General features: G+C 64.6%; 7 protein-coding genes across 20 annotated transcripts in view; 2 read left to right on the top strand and 5 right to left on the bottom strand.

Annotated features, from left to right (window-relative positions):
• ZNF7 (zinc finger protein 7) overlaps nucleotides 1–11176 on the bottom strand; it is a 322126-nt gene extending 310950 nt beyond the window's left edge. The window contains exon 1 of one of the 2 annotated variants that reach the window (XM_073018563.1): nucleotides 11056–11176. In XM_073018563.1, the coding sequence (XP_072874664.1) occupies nucleotides 11056–11081 (26 nt within the window). In that variant the 5' untranslated portion in view covers nucleotides 11082–11176. The remainder of the gene's footprint in view (nucleotides 1–11055) is intronic. The other variant, XM_073018564.1, reaches the window with a different exon arrangement.
• On the top strand, nucleotides 695–3288 carry LRRC24 (leucine rich repeat containing 24). Its single transcript, XM_008001944.3, has 4 exons — nucleotides 695–853; nucleotides 947–1225; nucleotides 1389–1557; nucleotides 2262–3288. Exons 1-4 carry the CDS (start codon nucleotides 695–697, stop codon nucleotides 3194–3196), a joined length of 1542 nt encoding a protein of 513 aa, XP_008000135.1. The 3' UTR covers nucleotides 3197–3288.
• LRRC14 (leucine rich repeat containing 14) lies at nucleotides 2422–7703 on the bottom strand. 4 transcript variants are annotated; one of them, XM_037999956.2, is made up of 4 exons: nucleotides 5618–7632; nucleotides 4844–5428; nucleotides 4142–4755; nucleotides 2422–3607 (listed from the first exon to the last, which is right to left on the bottom strand). In XM_037999956.2, exons 1-3 carry the CDS (start codon nucleotides 5944–5946, stop codon nucleotides 4188–4190), a joined length of 1482 nt encoding a protein of 493 aa, XP_037855884.1. In that variant the 5' UTR covers nucleotides 5947–7632; the 3' UTR covers nucleotides 2422–3607; nucleotides 4142–4187. The 4 variants fall into 4 exon arrangements, with proteins under 4 accessions (XP_037855884.1, XP_008000140.1, XP_008000136.1 ...); XM_008001949.3 differs by lacking the exon at nucleotides 2422–3607 and adding an exon at nucleotides 7639–7703 and having other exon boundaries at nucleotides 3644–4755; nucleotides 5618–5971; XM_008001945.3 differs by lacking the exon at nucleotides 2422–3607 and adding an exon at nucleotides 7639–7688 and having other exon boundaries at nucleotides 3644–4755; nucleotides 5618–6057.
• Nucleotides 7755–14472, top strand: RECQL4 (RecQ like helicase 4). 3 transcript variants are annotated; one of them, XM_008001955.3, is made up of 21 exons: nucleotides 7758–7979; nucleotides 8045–8078; nucleotides 8188–8282; nucleotides 8507–8647; nucleotides 8930–9703; nucleotides 9801–9927; nucleotides 10228–10359; nucleotides 10443–10535; nucleotides 10613–10749; nucleotides 11159–11242; nucleotides 11314–11487; nucleotides 11569–11748; nucleotides 12088–12229; nucleotides 12319–12581; nucleotides 12655–12943; nucleotides 13018–13147; nucleotides 13230–13399; nucleotides 13467–13647; nucleotides 13724–13886; nucleotides 14008–14116; nucleotides 14236–14472. In XM_008001955.3, the coding sequence occupies exons 1-21, from the start codon at nucleotides 7896–7898 to the stop codon at nucleotides 14358–14360; spliced, it is 3627 nt and encodes a 1208-aa protein (XP_008000146.3). In that variant the 5' UTR covers nucleotides 7758–7895; the 3' UTR covers nucleotides 14361–14472. The 3 variants fall into 3 exon arrangements, with proteins under 3 accessions (XP_008000145.3, XP_072874654.1, XP_008000146.3); XM_008001954.3 differs by having other exon boundaries at nucleotides 7755–7979; nucleotides 13724–14116; XM_073018553.1 differs by lacking the exon at nucleotides 11159–11242 and having other exon boundaries at nucleotides 7755–7979; nucleotides 13724–14116.
• An 88-nt stretch (nucleotides 14473–14560) lies between these two features.
• Nucleotides 14561–16932, bottom strand: MFSD3 (major facilitator superfamily domain containing 3). Of its 2 annotated transcripts, none has more exons than XM_037999959.2 (5): nucleotides 15755–16932; nucleotides 15409–15577; nucleotides 15048–15172; nucleotides 14863–14972; nucleotides 14561–14777 (listed from the first exon to the last, which is right to left on the bottom strand). In XM_037999959.2, exons 1-5 carry the CDS (start codon nucleotides 16434–16436, stop codon nucleotides 14604–14606), a joined length of 1260 nt encoding a protein of 419 aa, XP_037855887.2. In that variant the 5' UTR covers nucleotides 16437–16932; the 3' UTR covers nucleotides 14561–14603. The 2 variants fall into 2 exon arrangements, with proteins under 2 accessions (XP_037855887.2, XP_008000149.3); XM_008001958.3 differs by lacking the exon at nucleotides 15409–15577 and adding an exon at nucleotides 15261–15408 and having other exon boundaries at nucleotides 15755–16928.
• A 1627-nt stretch (nucleotides 16933–18559) lies between these two features.
• GPT (glutamic--pyruvic transaminase) lies at nucleotides 18560–23167 on the bottom strand. 5 transcript variants are annotated; one of them, XM_073018568.1, is made up of 11 exons: nucleotides 21065–23167; nucleotides 20839–20928; nucleotides 20656–20764; nucleotides 20407–20540; nucleotides 20049–20292; nucleotides 19822–19901; nucleotides 19618–19754; nucleotides 19336–19510; nucleotides 19082–19237; nucleotides 18896–19008; nucleotides 18560–18829 (listed from the first exon to the last, which is right to left on the bottom strand). In XM_073018568.1, the coding sequence occupies exons 1-11, from the start codon at nucleotides 21224–21226 to the stop codon at nucleotides 18739–18741; spliced, it is 1491 nt and encodes a 496-aa protein (XP_072874669.1). In that variant the 5' UTR covers nucleotides 21227–23167; the 3' UTR covers nucleotides 18560–18738. The 5 variants fall into 5 exon arrangements, with proteins under 5 accessions (XP_072874669.1, XP_037855882.1, XP_072874668.1 ...); XM_037999954.2 differs by having other exon boundaries at nucleotides 19822–20292; XM_073018567.1 differs by having other exon boundaries at nucleotides 18896–19237; nucleotides 19822–20292.
• A 118-nt stretch (nucleotides 23168–23285) lies between these two features.
• Nucleotides 23286–27889, bottom strand: part of PPP1R16A (protein phosphatase 1 regulatory subunit 16A) — a 28074-nt gene continuing 23470 nt past the window's right edge. For all 3 annotated transcript variants that reach the window (XM_073018570.1, XM_008001961.3, XM_073018569.1), the window contains 9 exons: nucleotides 26611–26681; nucleotides 26390–26535; nucleotides 25209–25312; nucleotides 25017–25141; nucleotides 24796–24921; nucleotides 24647–24722; nucleotides 24438–24567; nucleotides 24113–24278; nucleotides 23286–23888 (listed from right to left, as the gene is read on the bottom strand). In XM_073018570.1, the coding sequence (XP_072874671.1) occupies nucleotides 23505–23888; nucleotides 24113–24278; nucleotides 24438–24567; nucleotides 24647–24722; nucleotides 24796–24921; nucleotides 25017–25141; nucleotides 25209–25312; nucleotides 26390–26535; nucleotides 26611–26681 (1328 nt within the window). In that variant the 3' untranslated portion in view covers nucleotides 23286–23504. The remainder of the gene's footprint in view (nucleotides 23889–24112; nucleotides 24279–24437; nucleotides 24568–24646; nucleotides 24723–24795; nucleotides 24922–25016; nucleotides 25142–25208; nucleotides 25313–26389; nucleotides 26536–26610; nucleotides 26682–27889) is intronic.

The following is a 27889-nucleotide window of genomic DNA, read 5'->3' as shown; positions in this document are numbered from 1 at the left end:
GACAGGTTACCTGAGAAAAAGACCCAATTCTAGTTAAGCTGGTCCCACCCCTAGGCCAGGAGCAGGTGCTGGACAAAGCTGTGCCTTGAATTCCCTGGGGCTCGTAGCTCCTCTGAAGCCAGCTCTGCCTGGGCCCCCACAGGATGAAAAGGAGGTGTGTCTGCCAGGGCCTGTTCTCCCCTTCCTAGCTATGCTTGGGTAATGGGGCCCCAGGCTTTGTCACCTAAGCAAAGTTCCCAAGCCCATACCCTGTACTTCCAGCTTCTTGCACCGTAGAACCAAACAGCAACCACTTGCCTGGGGGTAGAGTCGGGGGCAGCAAGCCACACACATCCATGTCCTGAGCAGGAAGCTCCTGACCTGCTGGGCATGGGTGGAGGAGGAAGAGAAGGTGACAGGGTTGGGTGGCTCTCCCTACATGGTCACATCCTGTGAAGAGGACACCAGGAATTCTAAATTCGAACCTGATGCCCCAGAGCTTTAAGAAAATGTTTTTGTCAAAGGAGAAAACCGAACGTTTTATTAGTTTCTTGAACCGATTTATAGCGTCAAAAGTTAGACGCAGGTGCAGGCCTCCATTCCATCTATTGGCTGGCTCTCGACTGCCGAGACTGGCCTGCCAACCTGTGTTTCAGGAGGGCACGCGTCCGCGGCTGAACCGCGGAAGGGCCGGTGAGGAGCTGGGCCTCAGGAGATGGCCCCGGGGGCCCCCGCGCTGCTGCTGCTGCTGCTGCTGCTACTGCCGCCCCGCACCGCCGGCTGCCCAGCAGCCTGTCGCTGCTACAGCGCCACAGTGGAGTGCGGCGCCCTGCGGTTGCGTGTCGTCCCGCTGGGAATCCCGCCAGGGACGCAGGTGGGCACTGTGTGGAGCTGCGGGAGGACAGGGTGCCCCCAGGGAGAAGACCCCCACAACGGGGTAAGCGCCTCCCCTTTCCCCGGCCTGCAGACACTGTTCCTGCAGGACAACAACATCGCGCGCCTGGAGCCAGGAGCCCTGGCGCCGCTCGCCGCTCTGCGGCGGCTCTACCTGCACAACAACAGCCTGCGCGCCCTGGAGGCCGGCGCCTTCCGCGCGCAGCCGCGCCTGCTGGAGCTGGCGCTCACCAGCAACCGGCTGCGCGCCTTGCGCAGCGGCGCCTTCGCAGGCCTGGCCCAGCTGCGCGTGCTCTACCTGGCGGGCAACCAGCTGGCGCGGCTGCTGGATTTCACCTTCTTGCACCTGCCGGTGAGCGCCTGGGGGCTGAAGGGGCGGGAGACTCCATTATGGCCGCTCGCCCTGTAGGGCTGGAGTAGTTAGAAAAGGCAACGTAGTGTAGCTTGGTAAGAAGGGGGGGCATGCCCCCAACCTCGGCGCCCTTTTTCCTCACGATCTGCTGTCCCTACTTCAGCGACTGCAGGAGCTTCACCTGCAAGAAAACAGCATTGAGCTGCTGGAGGACCAGGCTCTAGCGGGGCTGTCCTCCCTAGCACTGCTGGACCTCAGCAGGAACCAGCTGGGTACCATCAGCCGAGAGGCGCTGCAGCCCCTGGCCAGTCTGCAAGTCCTGCGCCTCACAGGTACCTCTTCCTCGGAAAGTGTCTCTGTCTTGGCCAGGTGGTGGCAGTAGGGAACAGGCTCATGTGTGGAGGGGCTTTGACAGCAGGCAACTGGGCAGCAGTCTGGAGGGCCGCACCATCGCCTGCAGCCACAGTGGAGGGCTGCGGGAATGGGCGTGCTGGGGGATACAGCTCAGGCACCCTGCCTGAGGAAGAAAAGACAGGAACCCCACAGGGTGACTTAACAGAGTTGAGGATTCTGTACACTTTTATGACCTGAGGGGAGACAAAAATTGCAAAGGAGAGAGACAGCTGATCAGGACTGGGGACATTCCCGAGAGAACATCCAAAGACAAGGCTGAGAGGACTTGTAAGGTTTCAGTGCTGGTGAGATGCCTATGTGGAAGCCCAGGTTCCGAAAAACAGTGGCACTTGTTGCAGGAAGATTTGAGGAGCAGGTGCTTTCTCAGAGACTGACGCAAAAGTGATCTGTAACAGGCAGGCATCACAGAGCTAAGGCGGAGGGGGGCGGGGCGGGGGTGAAGGGCTGCTGCCGCCCCAAGGAGCTTGGGGTGAAGGAAGGGGTGGCAGGGGCCTTGGACTCCGTGTGAAAAGGCTGTGGTAGGTGGGAAAGAGGCCCCTGCCCTGGCCCGCAGAACCCCAACTGCACAGGCTCTGTTGTAGCACCATCCTCAAGCCACCTGCCTGATGCTGCTCTCCCACAGAGAACCCATGGCGCTGTGACTGCGCCCTGCACTGGCTGGGTGCCTGGATCAAGGAGGGCGGCCAGCGGCTGCTCACCTCCAGGGACAGGAAGATTATGTGTGCAGAGCCCCCGCGCCTGGCGCTCCAGAGTCTCCTGGACGTATCCCACAGCAGCCTCATCTGCATTCCGCCCTCTGTCCACGTGCAGCCGCTGGAGCTCACAGCCAACCTGGGTGAGGACCTGCGGGTTGCCTGCCAAGCCTCCGGCTACCCGCAGCCATTGGTGACCTGGAGAAAGGTGCCCCAGCCTCGCGAGGGCCGGCCGCGAGCCCAGGCCCAGCTAGAAGGTGGGGCGCCGGGCCTGGGCGGACACTCGGCATCCGACACGGGCAGTGGCATGCTCTTCCTCAGCAACATCACGCTGGCCCATGCCGGCAAGTACGAGTGCGAGGCCTCCAATGCTGGTGGCGCTGCCCGCGTGCCCTTCCGGCTCCTGGTCAACGCGTCCCGGCAGCAGCCGCAGCAGCCCGCGCAACCGCCACCTCCTGCCGCCCGCCCCGCTGGTCGCGAGTCCCGGCCCGAGGCGGGAAGCATGGCCTTCCGCGCCCTGGGCCTGGCCACGCAGACGGCCATTGCGGCGGCCATCGCGCTGCTGGCGCTCACGGCGCTGCTCCTGGTCGCCATGATCTGTCGCCGGCGCCGCAGGCGAAAAAAGGCGCGGGGGCCACCGGGGGAGGGCGCGCTGTTCGTCAACGACTACTCGGACGGCCCCTGCACGTTCGCACAGCTAGAGGAGCTCCGCGACGAGCGTGGACACGAGATGTTTGTCATCAACCGCTCCAAGCCGCTCTTCGCCGAGGGTCCGGCGGAGGCGCCCGCGGACTGCGGACCAGCGGAGGGGGCGGGGCCGGGACTCCGCGTGCCCCCGCCGGTCGCCTACGAAATCCACTGCTAGGGCGGCGGGCGCGGGCAGATGACGTGGGCGCTGGGGATTGGCCGGCGCGGCCGCGCACATGCTCCGTCAGTAAAGGTGGAAGCCGCGCAGTGTGCGGTGAGCCGTCTGTGGGACGCGCACCGGGAGCGTTGCACTCGGGAGTCCTGGGGTAGCAATGGAAGGTGGCCAGGGAGGCCCCAACACCTCCCTTGAAGTTCTTCCGAAAAGACATCACCCCAACCTCCAGCTCTGCAGGGGGGGGGGAGTCCCTCGCTGGCCCTGGCCGGCCACGGTAGGATCTTGGGCCTCCGAAAGGTGGGAAGAGCAAGGACTGGCCGGCAGTGCAGACGGGGCCGCCCTGCGGGCAGGCTGGATGGCAGTTGTTGCCCAGTGGCCATGTTGGGGATGGTGACAGCAGAGATAAGGATAAGGCTGACCGATGTGGACAGAAAAAAAAACAGCCATAAATTCAATTTCCAGGCACATTTGTACCTTGATGACCCCCTCCAGCCGGAGCCCAGCCCAGTGGGGTTGCTGGGTGGCAGGGCAGGGAGCACGTTAAGAGGCACGAGTGCCTGGGGACCCCAGCCTCCCTGAAGCAGCCTCTGTCCAACTTCAACCCCAGAGCACTGAGCTCTCAGTAAAGGGATGGGAAAGGCTCAGAGAGGCCATCATCTCTCTCAACTCACAAGTGGGATCCCAAAGCATTTGCACAAAGGACCAGAACCCCAGAGGGTAGCCAAATGCAGCCAAACTGAGCAGGGCAATGGAGGCCTGACATCCAGCCCTGGGGCCCACAGATGGTCAGCCAATCATGGAGCAAGTGCAGGGAAAACCGCGTGGGGCACTGCAGAAAGCAGGGGAGGCTCAAGGTGTGCCCAGAAGCAAGGCGGACCCAGCAGGAAACCAGAAACCAGTGCTTTTGTGACAGGCCTCCACCAGGGTCCCAGCAAAGGCCCTGCCTACCTAAAGAGACTGCAGGACAGCCTGTGTCTCACCCAGAGCTACTACATCATAGGCTGAAGTAGTCTGCAGCCAGTCGCCCGTAGATGTCCGTGGTCCAGAGCACATGGGCACGGCCTGAGGCTAGAAGCAGCTGATGCAACTCTGCTTCTACGCGGGCAAACTTCTCCTCATTGATGGAGGCCTCCAGCAGGACAGAGGCAGGCGGCGGCCAGGGCAAGCCCTCATAGCAGTCCACAGGGAAGGGGTGCACCACAGTACGCAGCTCAGCCTGCACCGCTGAGTCCCGCAACAGCTCCTTGAGGCCTGCCATGGACAGTGGGTTGCCATAGAGGCCAAGGTACCGGAGACTGGTGCACCGAGTCAGGATGGGTAGTGTGGCCAACAGCTGGGTGTCTGCAAGCTGGCACTCAGTCAGCTCCAGATGCAGTAGTGTGGCTGCTGATGCCTGCAGCAGACCCTGGAAGGGTGCCAGCTGGCTGCCAGACAGGTCGTTACCACTCAGGTCCAACTTCTTGAGGTGGGCAGCATGGGGGCTCCGTGCCAGGAAGCGCAGGTCCTCAGGCAACAGAGCACAGAAGGCCAACTCCAGGCTCTCCAGGGGGCTCTGCAGGGTGCTACAGGGGACACGGGGGTCACAGACAGGCAGAGCCAGGGAGGGTCCCTACAGAAGGGAGGGGCAGGGCAGTGGTGGGGCCCGCTCACCTGAGCAGCTGGTCCAGCCTCCCTGAAAGGAGAGAGGAGCCCATGCTGAGCTCGCGCAGACAGGTGAAGCGGCCCATCTGGGCAAGGAAGTAGCGGAAGTTGTCCTCGCCATCCACGGAGGGCTGCCTTGAATCCCCATGCACATAGTGGAGCCGCAGGCTGGCCAGGTGCTGGAAGCGAGCCACGTGTGGGATGATTACAGACAGGCCACGCAGGCCCAGGTTGTTGAAGCGCAGGTCCACGCGGCGCAGGCAGCCTGCATCCAGAAGCTGCAGCAGGGCCACAGTGTTGCGCATGGGCAGGTCCTCAGCTCGCAGGTCCCGGCAGCAGAGCCGCAGTGGGCTGCCCACGCTGCTTCGGAGTGCCTCCCGCAGGAAGGCATAGGAGGCCCGGTTCACCCGCAGGTCCACACGCACCTCCACGGGGATGGGGGCTGGCCCAGGCTCTGCAGCGCCCCCCTGCTGCTGGGCGATGCATGTGCGGGCCACGGCAGCAGTACAGTCCCACATGCTCATGGTGCCAGGATCCTGTTCCACACCATCATCCAAGAGGCCTGTCATGTCCAGCACCCGCAGCGCATGCTTCCTGGGAGTAGAAATGGTCTGAGGAAGGGGTCGAGGGGCAGGGCCCATACCCCTCCCACCCAGCTTGGGACAGGAGCAACACGCCTGCTCCTGTATGAGCTCTTGCTAACTTTACGACCCAAGCCTAGAACCTTCTCAGGGGACCCACTTACACACCCCTGGCCTGACAACCCTTCAGAGAAGTCCATACCTGCAGAGGGGCTGTGTGCTGGCCCCAGGCTCTGGGGTGTGGAGCCGGGCAGTCAGCCCCAGGATAACGGCCTGCATGCTCTCAGTGCTAGGCCGCTCCTGCAGGAGGGCACGGCTGCAGTGGGCACACTCCTGTAGCAGCTGCTGGAAACTGAGCAGCGGGAAGGGCCATGTGTGTACCAACTCGCGCAGTACCACTGTCTTCTTGTCCATGAAGGCCACCTTGAACAGCAGGGGGAAGAGTTCGCGTGGCAGCAGGGGCAGGGCCTGGCAGGCAGCTGGCTGGCACTGCAGCACCTGCCGCGTGCTCAAGAACACAAGCGTGTGCATGGCGCTGGGCCGGGCAGACGGCCACCTGCAGGAGAGGGACTTCAGCAGGGAGGAGAGACCCTAGGCCACTACCAAGCCACACACAGGTGGTAGGAAGGCCCAGCATAGCGCCTGAAACAAAGTCAGCAGTTAGCAGAGGCCACGGCACAGACAAGCACCTATTAGATGCCTAGCGCTGGGCTGGGTGCAGTGAACTGGCAGACAAGGTCACAACTCAGCCCCAGCCCTCCAGAGGCACAGGACTCTTTAGGGAAACCAAGTGTCAAGCAGTGTGACGTCGTCGACAACTCACTTGCTTGGGTGTGCTTTTGACAGATGCCTGTTGCCTTGCAGGGCCCCCCATGGGTACTTCAGGCCTCCCAAATTACAAAGCTGCTTCACAAAACCTTCTTCGAAACCTGAATAAAGTCCAGGTCTCTCCCCACCAACCTTCATCAGCATTAACGTTGGCGGGACACTCCAAGGAGTCAAGCAGCCAAATCACGTTTCCCTCCCCTCTCCTCACAGAGGCTCTCCAGGGCTACCCTGGGACTCCACAAAACAACAAAGAGCTGGAAGCACAGATGCAGCTTCATAAGCAACAGGGCAGGTTGAAAAGACCGAGACCTAAGGAACACTGAGTCCAGATGATGTAGCCTATGAAATCCAAGCCTTCAATATAAGCCCCCAGCAAAAAAACTATTCTCCAGAGTCTCACCAAGCACGGAGACCCCTGAAAGAAAGCAACCTTCACCTTTGGTGGCTCTTACCAGTGGCCTAAAGCCTCTCCCTCTTCCCTGGAGAGCCACTGTGGAAAGAACAAGTCTTAAGTATGTGGGATTCGGAAGGTGCAAGGCTACAGACTGCTCAGACAAGGCAAAGAAAGCTGCCTAAGCAGCACCCAAGCTGCAGAGATGCGCGCGAACACTCCCAAGGCCACAAGGTACCTGTGACACAGGGTGCCAGCCCTGCTGCTGACTGCAGCATCCTCAAAACTAAATCGCAGCCATCTCCCTGTGACAGATTAGAAAATGAAGGCCTAGGCCTGGCCCAAGGTCACAGCCTGAGTGACAAGTCAGGGAAGGGGTCTGGGGAGGACACTCTGGCCCCAGGGCCCTTGTTTTTGCCGACTTTTGCACATACAAATAAGTCCTTAAGGAACCGCTTCCTGAAAAGTCCCAGACACCAACCCTCGGTCTCATTCTCAGATCTCAACGGTCATACCTCGCTCTGACAGGACAGACCAACCGAGCACCTGTCACGGGAGGACACGAAAGCAGACGGCCTGGCCACCGAGGGAGGCAGGCACCTCCGTGCGACGCCCCCGCCCCTCCCGCCGGCCACGGGGAACGCGTCGGCCCTCGGCTGCCTGCGTTTCGAAAAGACGCCCCCGCCCGGCTCCTCTGGGCCTCGAGTCGCGGGAGGCGCTGGTCCCTACGCTCTTTCGCGTCCCGGGCGGGGCCTGTTCCTCCAAGCCAGGTGCGTCTCCCACCAGGGCCTGACGCCGCTCCGACCGGCCGGGGGACTCCCAGTCCTTCCCGGCCCGCTATGGCACCGCCCGGGCTCCCGGCTTCGGCCCCGGGCTCCCAAATGCAGCTACTGCCTCCCTCAGCCGGGCCGCCCCGAGCGACCGTCGCCACGCCCCTTGCGGCCAGGCAGGGCCAGGGACGTACGCCGCCCCACTCCAACGCCCGCCTGGCCGCCCGCGCTCACCGGTCCCGCAGCCGCAGCCACCGCCTCCGGCCCCGCCTAGACCGTCCGCTGCGCCCCGCCCGGCGGCGCGGCGCCCCGCGATGACGTCGGCGCCCCCCATTGGTTGCTTGTCCAGGGCCCGGCGGATTGGCTGCCTAGTCGCGGTGGCCCCGCCCCTGGCCCGCCGCGCGCCCGCATTGGCTGTTGGCCCCATCGTCTGCGGCGCGGGAGATTCGCTGGGCGGCAGCTGGACGGCGCGGAGGCCTGGCGGGCCCGCCATGGAGCGGCTGCGGGATGTGCGCGAGCGGCTGCAGGCGTGGGAACGCGCGTTCCAGCGGCAGCGCGGGCGGCGGCCGAGCCAGGTACGGGATGCCCTGGGGCCAAGGGACTGAGGGCGCGGCCCGCGGCTGATGCGTTCCCTTTACAGGACGACGTGGAGGCGGCGCCGCAGGAGACCCGCGGTGAGCGCGCGGCGGGGTGGTGGGAGCCCGGGTCGACGGAGGCGGGAGGACGCCGGGTCGGCGGGGGCCTAGGCTCCACCCTGACCCCGCCTCCCGCCCGCCCACGTAGCGCTCTACCGGGAGTATCGTACTCTCAAGCGGACCGTGGGCCAGGCCGGCGGCGGGCCCCGCAGCTCCGATTTGCTCCCCGTGGCCGTCGAAGAGGTATCCAGGCCCCGCCACCCCAGCCTCCTCCCACTTTCCTGTTTGGCGGAGTGGCAGGAGCCACGGAGTCGCGGCCAGGCCTCCGTGGGGCACAGAACTTGGGAGGGGGACTGAGCAAAGTGAAGACGGGCCGGGCCTCGCTCCAGGTGTGGGAGGGGTGGCTGGGAGCGTCTCTGCTTCCACACCAGCCTTTTTCTGGCCTGCGCCCCTACTGTCTCCTGCAGGCACCAGAGTCCCACTGCTGGGGGCCCCACTTGAATCGGGCTGCAACCCAGAGTCCACAACATACGCCAGGGCGGAGCTGCCAGGGGTCGGTGCCGGACTACGGGCAGAGGCTCAAGGCCAATCTGAAAGGCACCCTGCAGGTGAGGAGTTAGCAAGCAGTGAGTCCACACTAGGTCCAGAGGTGCTTCTGGCCTGGTGTACTTTCTTGTCACTCTTTCCACACAGACAGGCACAGGCTCCTGTGCCAACCAGGGCACAAGTCTCCAGGGAGCTTCTTGGGGCCTTCGCCCTTGACTCCCTTTCTAGCCCAGCCTTGTGCTAATTAGCCTGCCCTACAATTGAAGGGGGGGACTCAGGCAGGTTTCAGAGTCTACAGAAGCCCAGGGGCCTGAGTTTCTGCTGCCCTTCTGTTCCCTTCCCAGGCCGGACCAGCCCTAGGCCGCAGACGCTGGCCTCTAGGAAGATCCTCATCCAAGACGCCCACCCCAAATCCCCCAGGCACAAGACCTGTCCCCACCTTTGCAGAAAAAGTCAGTGATGAGCCTCCACTGCCCCCTGGGCCCCAGCCAAGGCCAGGCCAGCTGCAGCACCTGCAGGCATCCCTGAGCCAGCAGCTGGCCTCCCTAGATCTTGACTGGTTACAGCGATGTCACAGTGAGATCCCAGACTTTCTGGGGGACCCCAAAGCCTGCAGGCCTGGCCTAGGCTCAGAGGAATCACAGCTTCTGATCCCGGGTGAGTCAGCTGTCCTTGGTCCTGGTACTGGCTCCCAGGACCTAGAGGCTTCAGCCCTCCAAGAAGTCAGCATCCGTGCAGGGAGCCCCCAGCCCAGCAGCAGTCGAGGCAAGAAGCAGAGACGGAACAAGGAGCTCTGGGGGAGCCCCGCACAGGTCCAGCAGCAGAGCAGCCAGGCTGGACCCCCATCGGAGGGGGCTGGGGCTGTCGCACTTGAGGAAGACCCTCCAGGGGAACCTGTACAGGCACAGCCACCTCAGCCCTGCAGCAGCTCGTCGACCCCCAGGTACCACAGACTCAGCACCTCCAGTCAAGCTAGGGCGGGGAAGGCTGAAGGCACAGCCCACCTGCACATCTCCAGGCTGGTCCACCATGACAGGGGCAATTACGTACGGCTCAACATGAAGCAGAAACGCTACGTGCAGGGCCGGGCACTCCGTGGCAGGCTCCTCCGCAAGCAGGTAAGACGGTGACGGACTGGGACAGGCCCTCCCTTTCCCTTCCCTCAGCACTCCCGCATGTCCCACCCAGTGACCCTCCTATGTGGGCACCCTTCAGGCATGGAAGCAGAAGTGGCAGAAGAAAGGGGAGTGTTTTGGGGGTGGTGGTGCCACAGTCAAAATCAAGGAGTCTTGTTTCCTGAATGAACAGTTTGATCACTGGGCACCCCAGTGTCCTCAGCCAGGTAGGACATCTGCCCTGGAGGGTGGGTCTGGCCAACACTGTGGAGAGGGCACGGTACTCTTTTGGGCGATACTTCTGTTCCAAGCAAAAGACCTTCCAGGTGCCCCTGGTCCAGGCCCTACCCTGGCTCCCCCAAAGCAGGGTGGCAAGGACGAGGATGGGTGTCAACCTTTTATGCTTTCAAAGAAGTAGCACACAAGAAGGGCACTGCCTGCTGCCAACCCCTTTGGGGGAAAAGAAGGTTGTGGCCAGTGGTTGTTTTGCTTGGAGCTCCCATTCCACCTTCTCTTGCCTGCCCCAGTAAGTGAGGAAGACACAGACCCTGCTGGCCCTGAGCTGCTGGTTCCTGCACCACAACCTGTGCAGGGGGTGCCCAGCCTGCCCTCCACCATGCTGCCACTCTACTCCCTGGGGCCCTCAGGGCAGCTGGCAGGTAAGCAGTCAGCTGCTGGCCCAGAGCCTTTATTGAGGGGTTGGTGTGACTTAAGTCATGGTGGTCAACACCTGTGTCTGCAGAGACGCCGGCTGAGGTGTTCCAGGCCCTGGAGCAGCTGGGACACCAAGCCTTCCGTCCTGGGCAGGAGCGTGCAGTCATGCGGATCCTGTCTGGTGAGCGTGGCTGCTGGGGCTGAGGCCGGGCTGAGGCCAGGCTGCAGAACCCCGCTGCTGACTTGCGCCCCACACAGGCATCTCCACGCTGCTGGTGCTGCCTACAGGTGCCGGCAAGTCCCTGTGCTACCAGCTCCCGGCGCTGCTCTATGCCCGGCGCAGCCCCTGCCTCACGTTGGTCATCTCTCCCCTGCTGTCACTCATGGACGACCAGGTGTGCACACAGGGCCCTGGGCACATGTACACAGTCAAGAACCAGCACTTGTGACTCCCAAGGGCAACTGCTGCTTCTCCCCTAACCGCCCCCTCCCATGGGAGCTTCAAAGTGTCTGTGGCTTCAGTCCCAGTCCTGGCAGTAGGTCGAAGGCAGCCCAGCTCCACAGGCACCACGGCCACCCCTACAGGAGCTGTGCTGGGAAGGGAGCCCTCCCCACTGAGTCTGTCTGCTCCAGGGCTCCTGGGCCAAGGCCCACAGGTGGCTCTAAACCCTTGGCCCTAGGACCCAGGACCTGGTTCTCCTCTCCCTTGAGGGCCTAGGATGGACATGGCAGCAGCTCTGGGATGACCTGGGGAAGGGCCAGGGCCGGGCTGGCCTATAACAGCCGTTGCTCCTGCATTTGCAGGTGTCTGGCCTGCCACCGTGTCTCAAAGCAGCTTGCATACACTCGGGCATGACCAGGAAGCAACGGGAGTCTGTCCTGCAGAAGGTGGGGGCCTCATGGGCCTAGGGGTGAGGGAGGCAGTGCCTGGGCTGTGCCTCTGATCTTGCTGCCTTCAGGTTCGGGCAGCCCAGGTACACGTGCTGATGCTGACACCCGAGGCACTAGTGGGGGCAGGAGGCCTCCCTCCAGCCACACAGCTGCCTCCAGTTGCTTTTGCCTGCATTGATGAGGTCCACTGCCTCTCCCAGTGGTCCCACAACTTCCGGCCCTGCTACCTGCGCGTCTGCAGGGTGAGCCATATGTGAACTGGGGTGGGCGGCTAGGGCCAGGATGGGCTGGATGGCCTCACGCCACCACCGCCTCTGGTGCAGGTGCTACGGGAGCACATGGGCGTGCACTGCTTCCTGGGTCTCACAGCCACAGCCACACGCCGCACTGCCAGTGACGTGGCACAGCACCTGGCTGTGGATGAAGAGCCTGGCCTCCATGGGCCAGCCCCAGTTCCCGCCAACCTGCATCTTTCCGTGTCCATGGACAGGGACACAGACCAGGTGGGAGTGTGAGCTCTGGGGACCCTGCAGGGCCCTGGCTCCCGACTGCCCACACTGACGGCTCCTCACCCCCCACAGCCCATGCCGACCTCTCATCCCCCACGGCCCACGCCGACCTCTCCTCACCCCCCACGGCCCACGCCGACCTCTCCTCACCCCCCACGGCCCACGCCGACCTCTGCTCACCCCCCACGGCCCACGCCGACCTCTCCTCACCCCCCACGGCCCACGCCGACCTCTCCTCACCCCCCACGGCCCATGCCGACCTCTCCTCACCCCCCACGGCCCATGCCGACCTCTCCTCACCCCCCACTGCCCATGCCGACCACTCCTCCTCAGGCACTGTTGACACTGCTGCAAGGCGAACGTTTTCGAAACCTGGATTCCATTATCATTTACTGCAACCGGCGCGAAGACACGGAGCGGATCGCTGCGCTTCTCCGAACCTGCCTGCATGCAGCCCAGGGCCCAGGGCCTGGAGGTGAGGCACAGACAGGGCTGGTATCCCGGTGGACCCACCTTGGGCACACATGGCCCCTCCCACTGATTATCTGCCTGTCTTCCCCAAAGGTCGTGCCCCCAAAACCACGGCCGAGGCCTACCACGCGGGCATGTGCGGCCGGGAACGGCAGCGGGTACAGCGGGCCTTCATGCAGGGCCAGTTGCGGGTGGTGGTGGCCACGGTGGCCTTCGGGATGGGGCTGGACCGGCCAGATGTGCGGGCTGTGCTGCATCTGGGGCTGCCCCCAAGCTTCGAGAGCTACGTGCAGGCCGTGGGCCGGGCCGGGCGTGACGGGCAGCCTGCCCACTGCCACCTCTTCCTGCAGCCCCAGGTTGGCACCCCCCCAACTGCCAGTGCTCAAGCCCCCAGTGCCCCACCCCACCCTCATGATAGTCGTCCCGCAGGGTGAAGACCTGCGAGAGCTCCGCAGACATGTGCACGCCAACGGCACAGACTTCCTGGCCGTGAAGAGGCTGGTGCAGCGCGTGTTCCCAGCCTGCACCTGCACCAGGCCGTCCCCAGAGCAGGAAGGGACCATGGGTGGAGCAAGACCTGTGCCCAAGTATTCCTCTCAAGAGGCTGAGCAGCTTGGTGTCCACCAAGCAGCCCCAGGACCCAGAAGGACCTGCGTGGGCCATGAGCGGGCACTCCCAGTACAGCTTACCGTGCAGGCTCTGGACATGGCAGAGGAGGGTGAGGAACCTGGGGGTAAGCCATGGGTGTGGATGGGCTGTGCCCACGTCCCCTGAGCCCTGCTCTGCCCACAGCCATCGAGACTTTGCTGTGCTACCTGGAGCTGCACCCACGCCACTGGCTGGAGCTGCTGGCGACCACCTATATCCGCTGCCGTCTGAGCTGCCCTGGGGGCCCTGCCCAGCTCCAGGCCCTGGCCCACAGGTGAGCACGCCCTGCCCTGAGTTGGAGACAAGGTTGGAGAATCAGGGCTGTTGGCCACATGTTTCCTTTTCCCTGGGCACAGGTGTCCACCTTTGGCTGTGTGCTTGGCCCAGCGGCTGCCTGAGGACCCAGGGCAAGGCAGCAGCTCTGTGGAGTTCGATATGGTCAAGCTGGTGGACTCCATGGGCTGGGAGCTGGCCTCTGTGCGGCGGGCGCTCTGCCAGCTGCAGTGGGACCATGAACCCAGGACAGGTGCGCCCCACCCCACCCCACCCAGCCCTGGATGCTGCCTGCCTGCATCTGACATGCTTTCCGGCAGGTGTGCGGCGCAGGACAGGGGTGCTTGTGGAGTTCAGGGAGCTGGCCTTCCACCTTCGCAGCCTAGGAGACCTGACCGCTGAGGAGAAGGACCAGATCTGTGACTTCCTCTATGGCCGTGTGCGGGCCCGGGAGCGCCAGGCCCTGGCCCTTCTGCGCAGAACCTTTCAGGCCTTTCACAGGTTGGGAGGAGGCGGGCAGGGCCTGGGACCATCCACCCTCCCGCAGTGATCAGCTCTGACGGGCTCCTCCCCACAGCATAGCCTTCCCCAGCTGTGGGCCCTGCCTGGAGCAGCAGGATGAGGAGCGCAGTACCAGGCTCAAGGACCTGCTCGGCCGCTACTTTGAGGAAGTGGAAGAGGAAGCTCAGGGGCCGGGAGACATGGAGGACACACAGGGCCCTGAGCCAGGGCAGGCCAGAGTGAGTACAGTAAGGCCAGGAAGCACATCAGGGTTGCACGTTCCTTGGGCTGCATGGGGCTTGCTGTGTGGATGCAGTGCCACGGTAGCTCAGAGCAAGCCTGATGTGCCTGTCCACACAGCTCCAGGATTGGGAGGACCAGGTCCGCTGCGACATCCGCCAGTTTCTGTCCCTGAGGCCAGAGGAGAAGTTCTCGGGCAGGGCTGTGGCCCGCATCTTCCACGGCATCGGTGAGGCCTAGGAGGCTCCACCCAATGCAGGCTGGAGCTGGGGCTGGGGCAGGTGAGGCCTGGGACGCCTCCCATGCAGGCTGGGGCTGGGGCTCATGGCTGTCTTGACTGCACCGTAGGAAGCCCCTGCTACCCAGCCCAGGTGTACGGGCAGGACCGGCGCTTCTGGAGAAAATACCTGAATCTGAGCTTCCACGCCCTGGTGCGCCTGGCCACAGAAGAGCTCCTGCGGGTGGCCTGCTGATTGCACTGCGTTGGGGGATGTCGGGTAGAGCTGGGGTTGTCAGTGGCTAGGGCAGTGACTGAGGCCCTGGGCAAAACCTGTTACAGGGTGTGAGGACGAGGAGACTCCAAAATGCAGAATATAAAGTGCTCACATTGTTTTTATGGGCCCTCCTGGCCAATGAGGCAGCCCCCACAACCTGGGGACAAGCGCATCACATATTCTAGGCACACGTGGCTTTATTGACCAGTCCAGCCACCCAGCTCAGAGAAAGGTGCTGGGTGCCAAGCCCAGGTACAGAACGGGCAAGGCAGAGAGGATGAGCAGGAGGAAGAAGCAGGGATGTGGCCCCAGCCCGTCGGCCAGGCCTCCAGCCAGAGTGCCCAGCAGCAGCTTCCCCAGTAGCTCCAGAGTGGCCAGAAGGCTGTAGTGTGTGGCCTGAGGGGGTGGGGGTCAGGGTCAGAGTAAGGCCCACACAGCCCCAGCCCTGCAGTCCCTCTGTGTCCCTGCAATGTCTCCTCACCTGCAGGGCCCTGGGGGCCAGCTGGCTGCAATGCATCATCCCAGTGAAGGTGACTGTGGTGACCAGGCCTCCCAAGAAGTGCTGCAGACATAGGCTCAGCAAGGCTGACCCTGGGAGGGCAGAGGTCAGCAGTGCCCCAGGCTCCTGGCCCCTCTTTTCCTCCCTCCTCAAAGCCAGCCTCTCACCTCTCAAGATTGTGCCAGGGCCCATGCTGGCCCCCAGGGTGTCCAGGTGGAAGACCAAGGCAGTCTGGCAGGCTAGGCCCCCGAAGCGGAGCCGCAGCACTGACCTCAACAGAGGCAGCAGTTCCCTGGGGTGGGGTGGGAAATTGGGCAGTATAGGAATTGGGGGCAGCTTGGGTACAAGTGGTTGGGCAGGGCACACTGGGGAGGGCTCACCAGCGCTTGGCCAGCAAGGTCCCACCCAGGGAGGAGCCAGCGATGGAGCAGACCACAGCACCCACGCCATTCCACAGTCCCAGCTCAGGGGCAGAAACACCATGGTCCAGCAGGAGAAGAGGAAACAGGCTGCTGGCGCCCTGCTCACCTTGGGTTGCGGAGAGGGGGCATGAGCACAGGAGGTTCCATATCTGCCCCCACCTCCCTTCTCCCCACCTGGGGCCTCAGTCCTGCCCTGGTCTCCTCAGTGTTCCAGAGTTGCAGGTGCTGGGGGGAGAAGTGGGGCAGCCCGAGAGAGCTCAGGGATGTGGCTAGAGCTGGGGGAGGACAAGACAGCAAGGTCCAGCTGCAGAGCCCCGGATGTCAGGGCCAAGTCCTGCAGGTCATACCCAAAGAGAGTGGCCCTGTAATGGGTTGCAAGCGCTGGGGACACACCTGGAGCTGTCCCGGAAGCCCCACCTCTGCTGTTGCCTGCGCCTCGAGGCCTCACTCACCCAGCTTGTAGGTGAGCACAAAGCCTGCCGTCCACAGGGTCCCCGGCACAGCCAGCACGTCCCGCAGAAGGTGCGCGGTGTGGGGACGCTGCTCAGACGGGGCCGGCTGTGGGAGCCGCCGCAGGGCTGGTGCAGCCCAGGCCAGGGCCGCGGCCAGCCAGTAGATGGCAGCCAGGAGCAGAAAGAGTTGCGGCCACGAGAGAGTGGGCTGCAGCGCCAGCAGCGCGCCTCCGGCTAGCGCGGCCCCCAGCTTGTAGGCGACCACCTGCACGGTGTTGCCCGGCCCCAGCTCGGCCGGCTCCAGCAGCTGCACAGCCAGCGCGTCCAGGGCCACATCCTGCACAGCGGCACCCAGGTTCAGCAACAGCAGCAACCCCGCCACTGCGGCGGGCAGCCCAGCCTGGCCAGCTCCAGGCGGGGGCAGCCCGGCAAGGAGCCCACACACCAGGCCCAAGCCTGCCGTGCTGCGCGTCAGCCAGGCCCTCACCGAACCCTGCGCGTCCACCAGCGGGGCCCACGCCAGCTTGAGCAGCCACGGAATGTAGAGAACCTTGGCCAGCCCCACGTGCGTCAGGGAGAGGCCGCCGGCGCGCAGCAGCACGGGCAGGAGGCCGGACTGGAGCCCGTAGGGCAGGCCCTGCACCAGGTAGAGGCCGGCCAGCGGCAGCAACTTCCCATGCATGGCGGCTCCGACCGACTGCGAGGCCGGGAGGTCGGGTTCCAGGTGGGGTCCCGCAAAGCGAGGTCCTCTCCGCGTTGGGTCAGAGGCCACACCCCAGCATGGCTTTGGTTCTGGGACCGGGCGGAGTCAGCGTCGTACAGGCTGGGGTCTGCACACGTGCGATCGGGCTTTAGGAGCATTAACACCCCAGAAGAACCGAAGTCGGGTCCAAACAGAGGCGAGCGGTCTGGACACCAGCTCCCGGCATGCTCTACGCGGCCTCAGGAAAGGGGGCGGGGTCACGGCCTCCCGGGGCTCCCAGCATGCTCTGCGAGACCGCAGGTAAGGGGGCGGGATCACTGCCCCCCCCCGCGGTTCCCATCATGCTCTGCGCGGTCGCAGGTAAACGGGGCTGGGCCGCTGCCTCCCGGGGCCCTCACCGTCGGCCGGGCCGGACTCTCAGCAGTTTCTCGGCCGCCTAGAGCCACACAGCGGAGCACGGGCCACATGGTGTCGCTGGAGCCCCGCGGCCACCGACTCCAGAGCCGGAAGGTCGCGCGAGCCACAGAGACCGGAGCGGGCCAGAGCGTCAGCTCGCTGGCGCCCCTGGTGACCAGTCCGGGCTAGTGCCTGCGGCCGCCCCGCCACGTGCACACTCCCAGCGAAGTCCTGCGCTGGTGAGAGGCCCAGAAAGGGAAGCTAGAGAGCAGGGCCGGCCTCGAATGTAAGGATCGGCCTGCGCCCACGGCCAGCCCTAGTCTCTCCCAGGAGTCTCGGATCCGCGCCAGGCCTGCTTCCTTCCTGGTGTCTGACCTGCAGCCTGGTTGCTGCAGTGCCCGGCCCCCGCTTCTCCAGCCGCCCCCGTGAAGGCGTCCGTTTCTTAAGGGTTCTGTCGTCGGACCCCAACCTTGTTGTGTCTGTGGCTTCAGCCCCTCCCTAAGGCAGTGACAGACCCATGGAAGTTAGGAGGGTAGTGTGAAAGGTCAGAACCCAGCTTAACTCAGAAGGACACGGCCTGCCACTGCCCTTGATGCCCTTCAGTGTCCGGTGACAAGGCTAGGAGCGCCCTGCCTGATTCGAGCCCGCCCTGCCGAGGGAGGGGCCCACCTGCTGTGTCTCCTGTCCGGAGCTGTGCCCTCAGGGGCTCCTGAGGCCCAGATGAGGCTGTGAAGTATAGCTTGTGGTTAAGAACCATCTCCAGAGCGAACAAAACCAGGTGCCCTTGGCCAGTCCTATTTCCAAGTCTGCAAGTCTCTAAAGCCAGTCCCGTCCTTGGTGGACTTGAGGGCACTGGACCCAATGCATTTTTCTGGCTGCTGTGGCCTCTGAGGGGGTTTCTTGTCAGCTCAGCAGGTTTTTGTTTCCAGGTTTCCTTGTTTATCAAATGGGGGCTATCATGTCTAGTTCAGAAGACCATCTGTGCAGATGGAGTGACCCACAGCAGTGTCTGCATGTAGTAGGTGCTCAGCCATGCTCCCCAGGCCAGGACACATAACTGCCCACCCCCCTCAGCCCAGCCCCAGCCCTCCCCTGGGACACTCCCTCATTCTCTCCCTCTGCCTCCCACTCCACCCATCTGAAGGACTGTACCACACACTGACACCAAAGGTGGTCTCTCTGGCCCCCCAGACAGTGGCCCCACCCCTACTACCTCGGGTAAGAGAACCAAGACTTCCTCCCTGAGCTGTCAGTCACCCCAACCAGCCAGCGCCATGCTGGTTTAGTATTTCTCCCTGCCCCAGGGAAGACGTGGACCTCACAGGGAAGACGTGGACCTCACAGGGAAGGGAGCCAGGAAGGAGACAGCTTTCTGCACCTTCTTCAGGAAAGGCTGTTTCTTTGGGTGGCCAACTGGGCCCCTGGTTCCCTAGATTATTTGTCAAGCCCCATCCCCACCCCAACAGCTCTGGGGGCTTCCACAAAGGGGTGTGGGCCTGTGCTTTCCTCACACTCCGGACTCTCAGCCCATTTCTGTGTGATCGTGACGGGCTCTGCCCCACAGCGAGAGGCCACGGGGAAGACCTAGCCCATAGTGGGCACCGGGTCTTCAGGAGGAACAAGTGGGTGCTGGTCGTGGAAGGCCCTTTCTCTGAAGGGACTCAGGCTTGCAAGAAGGGTAGGCAAGTGGGAGCAGACCACGCAGCTGCCAGCGCTTCCTCCCTGGAGTCAGACTGCCACACAGCTTTATTAGAGACCTGCAGAGAGGCAGGGGCCCAGCCCCCGCCCCCGCCCACCAGGCAGCAAGAGCAAGTACAGTGGGCTCCAGAGCCCCCAGGGCCCCTGAGCACACAGTCCGGGGCGCCCAGCCTGGCCCCGGCTGGGCTCAGGAGTACTCAAGGGTGAATTTGGCATGAAATCTGCTCAGCTTCTCCAGCAGCAGCCGCAGTTTCTCCAAGGGGGGCAGAATGGTCATCCTGAAAGGAGTTGACAGTGAGTGAAGGGCCAAGGTGGCGGGACAGGCAGTGAGGGCCGGGCCTCACCGGAAGTGGTAGGTGCCTTCCCGCTGCCCAAAGCCGCTCCCAGGCACCACGCAGATGCCGGTCTCCTCCAGGAGGCGCAGGCAGAAGAACATGTCGGGGGCCAGGCCCAGCTCCTGTGAACAGGCAGTCATCAGGGAGAGATGCCTGGCCACCACTGCCCACCCCGCAGCCCCGCCCCCGCCTGACCTGAGCACACTCCACTGCCCGCGGGGGCAGCTGCACACGCGGGAAGGAGTACATGGCGCCCTGCACTGGGTTGCAGCTGATGCCGGGAGCCTCGTTGAAGACCTGCTCAGTGAGCTTGGCTTTGGCTGCCAGCTCCACCAGCACTGCCTGCCTCTCCTGTGGCCACGGAGGGAGGGAGGGCCCATGAGGGCATGGCACTCAGCATCCCCCACCCCCGATTAGGTTACCTGCACCCCCTTCTGCCCCCAACTCACAGCCTGGAACTGCGCGAAGGAGGGGTCAGTGGGCGCGGGCGGGCTGACCACCAGGTCCAGCAGGGCCTGGCCTGGCACCGGTGGGCACAGCCGCACACTCATCAGCTTCAGCATCTGCTGCTGCACTTCGGCGTCCATGTTCACCACCTCCACATAGCCACCGCGGAACCCGCACCTGCCAGGTGAGGGGCACGTCCAGGCCAGGTGCGGAGGAGTTGGCCCACTGGGCGAGGAGGGCCAGGCCATAGCCCGCGAGCCCCCACCCGCCTCGCCTGCACGCACTCGCCCATGTAGCCCTTGGAGGTGGAGTGGAAGGAGGCGAGCTCCTGCTGCCCGGCATAGGGTGGCCCCATCTCCATGAGCACCTTCTTGAATGAGTGGAACTGGGAGCCCGCGGCGTACACGTTGTCCTGATACACCTGGAAAGGCGCAAGGCGTCACGGGGGCTGGCTGTTGCCCGGCTTCCCGCTCCCCTGCGCCACGCACCTCGTCCGCCAGCAGAAAGAGCCGCTCTTCGAAGGCGAAGCGGATCACAGCCTCGATGCACTCGCGGGTCTGCACCTGCCCTGGGGTGTGGGGGAGGCAGCAGGGCTGGGTGAGCCAAGGGGGCGCACTGCCCTCCACTGGGCAGCCGGGGGATGGCAGACCCGGCACTGCCTGGGCTAGGGCGCACAAGGGTGCCGGAGGAGTGGGGTGGGGCGGCGGGAACGCACCAGTGGGGTTGCCAGGGTTGATGACACACAGCGCACGAGGGTGGCAGTGGCCACGCGCCTGACACAGTGCACGGTGAAGCTCGGACACGTCCAACGCCCAGGCGCGTTCCTCGTCCAGGTAGTAATCCACCTGCACTGCGCCCAGCTCTGCCAGTGTGGCCGAGTAGAGTGGGTACTGGGGGATGGGAATGAGCACACCTGTGCGTGTGTGGCCCTCGCCAGCCACCAGCAGCTTCAGCACCGTCTGCAAGAAGGAAGGGGAAGGCAGAGTTGGCAGGGCCTGGGGCTGCACCTGTCCCCCACCCTGGGCACCCCCTCTGCAGTGTCAGGAATAACTTCCTGCGCATGCCCAGCCTACCACGATGGCGTCGCTGGCCCCTGTGGACAGGAAGACATTGTTGGGGTCCGCAGGGATGCCTCCGTCGCGCCTCTCAATGTACTTCGCCACGTCCTCCCGGATCAGCTGGATGCCAGAGCTGACGCTGTAGGCCCCTGGACTCGGGCAGGACAGGATGGGAGGTACAGGTGAAGTTCTCAGCCCTGCCAAGGGACTTCCCTCCTCCAGCGGCAGGGCCGCCCTCTGCTTCCTCCTGGCCCTGGCTCTCACCCAGGCTGTGGCCCCCACACGCCTGCAGGATGCGCTCCGCCCTCTTTTTGGCATCGTCAGGGAAGCTGGGGCTGGTCAGAAGATCGGGGTTGACACAGAGAGCCAGGACCTGGGAAGACGTGGAGTGCTGAGGTCAGGGCACACGGGCAGGGGGTGGAGGGGTGCAGCGGGCACGAGCCTCACCTGGCGCAGGAAGGTGATGGGCCTCTGCCCCATAGCCTGTGCGTCCCCGATGTTGGCACGGATGACCTCGGTGAAAGGCTTCTTCACACCCTGGGAGGGGAGGGGAGCAGGCAGGGAGACCGTGCCCTACCTAACCCCTCAGCCCTTGTGCCGTGAGCCAGTGGGACTGGGGCCAACTCGGCCACCCCAGTGTGATCTGGAGGGCAGCGAGGGGCCTGGGCCATACCTGGCGCAGCTCCTGCTCCAGCTCCAAGGCTCGCTGCACTATGGGGCCACGCACTGCGTACTCCACTCGCCGCACACGCGGATTCATGCTGTGCAGCGTCAGCACCTTCGTCCTCAGTCCGTTCCTCACCGCCTGGCTCTGGTCACCTGTGCTTGAGGCCATGACTCTACCCAGACCAGGTGGGAAAGCGGCTCAGGAGGTGGCAGGACCAGAAGTGGGAGTGGGGACAGCTGGGTCTGGCTCAGTGGGCCACGGCTGGGAGGAGGCAGCCGTAGCAGAGGGGACGCCAGGCAAGAGGGCACCCTCTTCACCGCAGCTGGCCCCACTGGGAGAGACAGAAAGGGCTGAAGGAGCTGGGGACAGTTGGGCCCCGCCCCCCCGTCTGGGAACAGCTCTGCTCCAGGGAGGCAGAGGCAGTGGGTGAGGCAGCAGGCGGGGCTTGGGGCAAGGCCCAGTGTCCCCATGAAGGGAGAGCAGGAGACCCACATGGGGGGTAGGTACAGACGTCAGTCCCGGTCCGGACAGCTCTGAGGGACTAGATGTGGGGCTGGGGGCTGAGCGCCTAGGGTGTTCAGGAGGTGAAGGGAGTGCCCAGCAGCCCTGAGGGGCTGGCAGAGCTGGAAAGGAGGGACCCCCGAGGTGAGACTGGAGCCTGGGCTGCTGGGATTTACCCCAGCAGGGCTTGGCCAAGGCCTAGGCCTCGTGGCACCCGCATCTTTGCTTGGGCCAGCGGACCTGTCTCCTTAGTAACTGAGCCAGGCTTCAGGAATCCAGGGGGTGCTGGGGGGAGGGGAGGGGTGTTCAGGCTCTGGGTTCCATCTGGCTTCTCCAGGGCTGGCACCTATGGCCCAGAGGCTGCGAGAGCTCTGTAGCTGGACCTTGGTCCCTGATGAGCACTGCGAGGGGCTGGGGGAGGGGACTGGAGCCAGGCAGTCCAGCCCTGGGCCCTGGGACAGCTCACACCGTGGCTGCCCTTTCACCAGGCACCAGCTGGGGGTTGCCCTTGGGACACACCCCAGGCTAGGGGTGACCTGAGTTCTCTGGCCTTCTTGTTCCCGATTGGAGAAGAGAGTAGGAAATGAGCCAGGATAGGTCGTCAGAGACCCACCTCCACAGGCCTGCCGAGCCCAAAGGCCAGGCTCAGTGCTGGCCCACCCCAGCAGCCACCACGAAACCTGACCCTACAGGGGTCAGGACAGCCGGCCCCCAGGCCTCTCACCTTGCACTTCTCTGCTCCGCTGCCACAACGGCCTCCCAGTGCGCAGGCCTGCCCCTCTGGCCCTGAGACAGGGGCACAGGTTAATATGGGCCTGGCCCCAGGCAGAGCCAGCCCCTGCCCGCCCCCTGGCAGCAGAGCCCAAGTGGCAGCCCTGGTGGCAGGTGGACCTTGGGCAGCTGCCCCACCCCCCACACTAAATTTAACCAGCAGCCAGTCCCCGCCTGCCTGTAGCCCTGCAAGAACACCCTTCCAACCAGGGATGCTAGGGGAAGGGCAGGCCCAAAGGACACTGGGCTGACAGGCCCGTGCTGAGCCAGGAGAGAACATACCAAACCCACACCACCCAGCACTGGTGGCCACACAAAGCTGCCCACCATGAACAGACAAACCGGCAGTGCCCTCAGCCCTGCTGCTTGAGGCCCCTAAGGGACCCCCTCACCCTGACACCTTGTGCCCAGCCAGCTCAAAGCCAGAATGGCCAACTGTGTGTCCCCTATGCCAGCCCAGGCAGAAGCTGGCAGCCAGGCCCCAGGATTGGGGCTGCATGCCAGGAACTGGGGACCCACAACCCCCCCCCAGGGAGGTTCTGACACAGTCTTGTGCTTGTTTTGCCCCTGTGGCTCTGGCACAAGAGTCTTGTGGAAAACACCACTTCCCTTTCCAGGCCATGGTCCCTGGGACCCCCACCCTCCACCTCCTCAGCATAGACACCCTAGACGCTGGCCCCCATTGGAGGTTCCTTCAAAGCACCTGGCTCCTCTCAGGAAAGCAAAGGGTTACAGAGGCGGCTCCAGGAGGCTGAGCACGGGAGGGAGTGGGTGAGGCCCAGGCTTCCAGCCCAGTGGCCGTGGGCCTTACTCCCACACGGCCAGGGCTGCCACATGCCCGTGCACCTACAGGCTTTTGTGCTCACAGGCATGGGTGGCACCCCGACCAAACGGCACAACCCACTCCCCACCGCGGGGCAGCCAGCCAGCTGAGACACACAACACACAAGCAGACTCCATGGCAAACAGCCTTTATCAAGAGTTGCAAGATAAAAATAGTCTTTGCAGTCAGATGTCCCTCCAGGCATGTCTTCTGCCCTGAGAGGGGCCAGTGTCCTGCACAGTCAAAGCTGGGGTTTCTGTGCTGCCCACCCGCAGCACCAGGGCACGCACCGTGGGGAGGCAGCCTTGGGCTGTGCCCAGGGACAGGAACCCTGCCCGCCGAGGAACCGCCTCACATGAGCAGGCAGCACGGCCTCCTCTCCACAGGAGCCTCCACCGCCGGGGCCGTGAGCTTGAGCAGGGGTGGGTCCCCGCCTGCCCTGAAGCCACAGTCAGGATGGAGGGTCTCCGTGTGACCAGGCAGGCCAGGCCCCGCCGTCTCAGGGCTCTCGGGCCCCTCAGGTGGGGGTCGCTGCAGCTTGGCGGCAGCTCGCTGGCGCTTCAGGTCAGCCAGGGTGTGGTGGGCCTTGTCATGGACCAGCATGTGGGAGGCGGTGCTGTCCAGGGAGCTCAGCTGGTATGAGACACTCCGGTCCAGTCGCTTGGAGTACAGATGCCGCGCTGGGGAGCCCCCTACTCGGCCATTGTGCGGCCTGACCACTTCGGGGTTGTCCTCCTGCGGGCAGTGAAGGTCCCAGAGGCCATCAGGAGCCTCCTCCCCCCTCCCCAGCCTTGGGTTTAGGCTGTATGGTCACGAAGGGACGGACAGGAGAGATGGGGCAGCAGCTGGCCTCTACAAGGCACCATTCCTAACAGGCAAGAGGGGGTCCAAGCAGAGAGAGAACCAGGGCAAAGGCAGGCCCACCCCTGCGCTGGGCGGAGCAGGGACGGGACGCTCACCTCCGGGGGCGGTGGCCTGAGCTCTGCGTCTGTCTGGCAGTCATCGCTGTCCTCGGGCGGCTCCGGGCTGGGGGGCGGCGGCTGTTGCCACACGATGGCCTCCTGGGCGTGCTGCTTGCGGTACAGGTCGGTGCGCTGGGTTAGGCTCGCCCGCCTCACCACCTTCCTGGGGAGGAGAGAGAAGAGGGAGAGTGAGGGGAAGGGGAGTGCCGGGAGGACCCCGCCCGCCCCCTCGTACTCTGCCCCCAGTTCGGCTGGCACTCCGCCCGGGGCTGACATCCGCGGGGCCAAGCCAGGGGCGGAGCCTGCTGGGGGCGGCGCTCACCCGCGGCTGCCGGCGCTGGAGGTGCGGCGGCGCAGCAGGGAGCGCTGGCGGCCCTGGGCGCGCAGGAGGGCGTCGTGCTTGTGCTTCAGCTCCAGCAGCTTGGCCCGCACCTCCTCGTCCCCACACACATCTGAAAAGTGGGTGCAGGCGTCAGGGGCACCCTCCTCGCCTGTCCTCTCCCCCCGGTGGAGGTGGGCCCGCAAGCTCACCAAGGGGCGTCTCGTCCATCAGGGACTTTGCGTTCAGATCGGCCCCATGCGCCACGAGCAGCTCCACTAGGGGCACCTGTGGGCGGCAGGCAGGAGATGCAGACGGCTGCGCTGGAAGCCCCCTCCCACCTGCTCCTGCCCGCACTCACCTGGCCCCAGTAGGCTGCGGCGTGCAGCGGCTCCCAGCCGTCTTGGTCCTTAGCGCTCAGGCTGGCTCGGTGTTCCAGCAGCAGGGCAGCCGCCTCGCTGAACCCGTTGGCGGCTGCGATGTGCAGCTGCAGGCAAGCGCCCGGCCTGAATTCGGCCCCATCCCCCACCTCCAAGGAGCAAGGCCCCCAGCCCCGCATGTCCCTCACCCCCCAGCCCTCACCAGCGTGGCCCCGTGGTCCAGCGGGGCATGGAGGTCTGCCCCGACCTGCAGCCGGCTCCGGATGTCGTCCAGCATGCGCAATTCTGGCACGGCCCGGGCGGCCTCGATGCTGTCCTGGGTGATGCCTGCGAGGCGGCAGGCTCAGAGGGAGCGCCACCGGCAGCCCTCCCACAGCCGCACCGCCGCACCTACCACGGTCGGCCATGGCAGTCTCCAGGCAGTCCAACGTCTGCTCATCGTCACACAAGTCATAGGGCATGTTCCCGTCGGTGTTGACTGCCAGGAGATTGGCGCCACTGCAGGGAAGACGGATGCGGTGCTGGACACAGGGCCCTTCCCCACTTGCCAAGCTTCTCACTTGGAGAGGTCCCCCCCAGGGCCCCTCAGCCCAGGGCTGCCCCTCAGGAGGCACCCTGTCCACCTGCTGCTGGGAGAGGCGGCCTCGGGGCCCATTGGCTGCCCCTCAGTCCTAGATCCTGTGGTTCAGCCAGACAGGCCTCCTGCAGTCTCTACCCATCTGGGCTCCAGGTTCCTGGCACCTCCAGGGGCAGTGGTGCCCCCATAAACATGCACTAGATGGGTCTGCCTGCTGGGGGAGCAGGGACCCTGGGGACCCCAGGGAGCACAGGGCAGTGGGGTCGCAGGACCAGGCAGCCATGCTGAGGGGCCAATGAGCTGTGGGGAGCATAGCCCCGGGGAAGGAGGTCGGCAAAGGGGAGCCCAGGACACAGAAGGGGGTGTGCCTGTGTGCAGAGGAGGAACAGGCCTACCTGTGGACACCCCACCTCCCTGCCCACCCTGCAGCGCCTGAGTGTGATGGGACCGCCATCCACACCCCATCTGGCCTCACGGGGGCACTCGAGACTGACTGCAGCCCTGACCTCTCTCCAGCTACAGATGCCTAGAGCGAAGGGGAAAGAAGGGAGGAGGCTCGTGGACCCTGGTGAGGCCACCACCCTCCCTGCTCAGAGCTCCTCCTGCTCTATGTCCCTCTATGTTAAAGGTAAAAGCCCTACCTGTGCTCAGGTACCCTCTCCTCCCAAGCCACTTGGCCTCCTCACTCCCCTTCTCTCCTTACCAGTTCTGTCCTCACTGACCAAGACATTTCTCTGTGCACACCCTGGGGGAGCCCGAGACCGCCCTCTCGGCAGGAGGATGCATGCTGGGGAGGCAGAGACCAAGCTGCCCTGGGCACATGCCCATCCCCCTGGGGCCCCAGGCTCTGCTCTCCATGCCAGGACACAGGCAGGGTCAGCAAAGGTGAAGGTGGGAACACAAGAGGCTGAGAGCCGGGTCTACTGCCCAAGAGGGGCCTCCTGAGCGGCCATCTGAGAGGAAGCCCCTCCCTGCCACGGACGCCCAGCAGGCCCTACCTGGCGATGAGCAGCTCCACCAGGTGCAGGTGGCCACAGGTGGCCGCAGCATGCAGAGGCGTCCAGCACTCACTGTCGCAGGCATTGATGTTGGCCCCAGCCTCCAGGAGTTGCTGCACCATCTCTCGGAAATCATCAATGCAGCACTGCAAACCGTGCCACGTGAGCGGCCAGAGCACGGGGGCCAGCCCCCACCCCACCCACCCCCAGCGCGGGCTGACCTGATGCAGGGCTGTCAGGCCGTCCTCGTTAGCCAAGTCAGGGCTGACCCCACTCCGAAGGAACTGGCGGACTGAAAAAAGGTGGTGAGGTGAGGACAGGGTCCTGCCCCTGGTCGGGTCCTGTCAACTGTGCTTCGGCCCAGGACTCAGGGAAGGACAAAGAAGACAGTGGTGCCAATGGCAGGAGGCACACCAGAGCCGGGGGGGTGGGGGCAGGAGCACCAGGCATCTGTCTGGCCCAGGCCAGTCACACTCCCAGAAGCCCTCTGCCTCCACCCACCTGCAGGCCCTTCATGGTGGTGCTCCAGCCTTCCAACCCCCAGAACAGGCCGTGCTTCTGTGTGAGAGCAGCACTCCAACAATCCCACACCTCCCTTCAGCCAGGAAGGGCTCCCTGCCCCCAGGCTACTGCAGCTAGGCTGTGCCATAAAGCTGCAGCTCCTTCGGCTCTCCCCTGACAACTGGCCAGCCCTGTGTTCGTGATCTCCCCTGGGTCCTCTGGGACCTGACCTGAGGCTCCCCACCAGCAGAGTACATCCCTGCTCTCGCTCCCCTCCCCTTCAAAGATCCCAACTCAGGCCCAGCTCTCGCCCAGGTCACCAGGGTCCTCCCTGATGGTGCCTGGGGTGCAGCAGAAGGGCTCCTGCCTTCCCACAGCTCCCTGTGGACCATGGCACCCTCTGCCTCCAGGCCTCCTGGGAGGGCTCCTGTCTACATGGGAAGATGTAGGCCAGACACTGCCAGCTCCTCCTCACTCTGCTCTGGAGGGAGGCTGGGAGGGGTCAAGGGCCACCACAGTGCCTCTTCTCCCCAGACCCCAGAACACCACAAGTGGAACCCACACAGCTGGGGTGGCAAGCGTGGGGCACAGGTGAGGAGAACAGAGTCAAAAGCAGAGCCTGCGGCAGGCATCGAGAGGGGGACCACCAGCATGGGCTCTGTGCCTACCCGGGGCCTGGCTCTCTCACCCGCAGAGGTGGGCGGTCCCACCCCACTTGACAGAGGTGGAGACCAGGGCTCTCCTGAGCAGCCTAGAAAGAGGCAGCAATGACTGCCGGCCACCCCGCCCCCACGGGCCCCGCACCAGGTGTCCGGCCACCCCGCCCCCACGGCCCGCACCAGGTGTCCGGCCACCCCGCCCCCACGGCCCGCACCAGGTGTCCGGCCACCCCGCCCCCACGCCCCGCACCACGTGTCCGGCCACCCCGCCCCCACGGCCCGCACCAGGTGTCCGGCCACCCCGCCCCCACGCCCCGCACCACGTGTCCGGCCACCCCGC

Source organism: Chlorocebus sabaeus, chromosome 8 (genome assembly GCF_047675955.1).
Source record: "Chlorocebus sabaeus isolate Y175 chromosome 8, mChlSab1.0.hap1, whole genome shotgun sequence".
Taxonomy (NCBI): domain Eukaryota; kingdom Metazoa; phylum Chordata; class Mammalia; order Primates; family Cercopithecidae; genus Chlorocebus; species Chlorocebus sabaeus.
Note: the sequence above shows the minus strand (reverse complement) of the source record. Positions and strands in the feature narration are given on the sequence as shown.

What these genes read in the sequence shown, in the direction of transcription:
- LRRC24 (XM_008001944.3), top strand. Translation starts at nt 695, where the DNA reads ATGGCCCCGGGGGCCCCCGCGCTGCTGCTGCTGCTGCTGCTGCTACTG. An exon ending in TCACCTTCTTGCACCTGCCG is followed by an intron (nt 1,226 to 1,388) that starts GTGAGCGCCTGG and finishes TCCCTACTTCAG; the next exon opens with CGACTGCAGGAGCTTCACCT. An exon ending in GCAAGTCCTGCGCCTCACAG is followed by an intron (nt 1,558 to 2,261) that starts GTACCTCTTCCT and finishes GCTCTCCCACAG; the next exon opens with AGAACCCATGGCGCTGTGAC.
- LRRC14 (XM_008001949.3), bottom strand. Translation starts at nt 5,946, where the DNA reads ATGCACACGCTTGTGTTCTTGAGCACGCGGCAGGTGCTGCAGTGCCAG. An exon ending in AGCACACAGCCCCTCTGCAG is followed by an intron (nt 5,429 to 5,617) that starts GTATGGACTTCT and finishes TTCTACTCCCAG; the next exon opens with GAAGCATGCGCTGCGGGTGC. An exon ending in AGGCTGGACCAGCTGCTCAG is followed by an intron (nt 4,756 to 4,843) that starts GTGAGCGGGCCC and finishes TGTCCCCTGTAG; the next exon opens with CACCCTGCAGAGCCCCCTGG.
- RECQL4 (XM_008001954.3), top strand. Translation starts at nt 7,896, where the DNA reads ATGGAGCGGCTGCGGGATGTGCGCGAGCGGCTGCAGGCGTGGGAACGC. An exon ending in GCGGGCGGCGGCCGAGCCAG is followed by an intron (nt 7,980 to 8,044) that starts GTACGGGATGCC and finishes TTCCCTTTACAG; the next exon opens with GACGACGTGGAGGCGGCGCC. An exon ending in GCAGGCTCCTCCGCAAGCAG is followed by an intron (nt 9,704 to 9,800) that starts GTAAGACGGTGA and finishes GGCACCCTTCAG; the next exon opens with GCATGGAAGCAGAAGTGGCA.
- MFSD3 (XM_037999959.2), bottom strand. Translation starts at nt 16,436, where the DNA reads ATGCATGGGAAGTTGCTGCCGCTGGCCGGCCTCTACCTGGTGCAGGGC. An exon ending in TGTGCTCACCTACAAGCTGG is followed by an intron (nt 15,578 to 15,754) that starts GTGAGTGAGGCC and finishes GTCCTCCCCCAG; the next exon opens with CTCTAGCCACATCCCTGAGC. An exon ending in CCCTGGCACAATCTTGAGAG is followed by an intron (nt 14,973 to 15,047) that starts GTGAGAGGCTGG and finishes CTGCCCTCCCAG; the next exon opens with GGTCAGCCTTGCTGAGCCTA.
- GPT (XM_073018566.1), bottom strand. Translation starts at nt 21,226, where the DNA reads ATGGCCTCAAGCACAGGTGACCAGAGCCAGGCGGTGAGGAACGGACTG. An exon ending in TGGAGCAGGAGCTGCGCCAG is followed by an intron (nt 20,929 to 21,064) that starts GTATGGCCCAGG and finishes CTCCCCTCCCAG; the next exon opens with GGTGTGAAGAAGCCTTTCAC. An exon ending in TCCAAGGGCTACATGGGCGA is followed by an intron (nt 19,511 to 19,617) that starts GTGCGTGCAGGC and finishes CTCACCTGGCAG; the next exon opens with GTGCGGGTTCCGCGGTGGCT.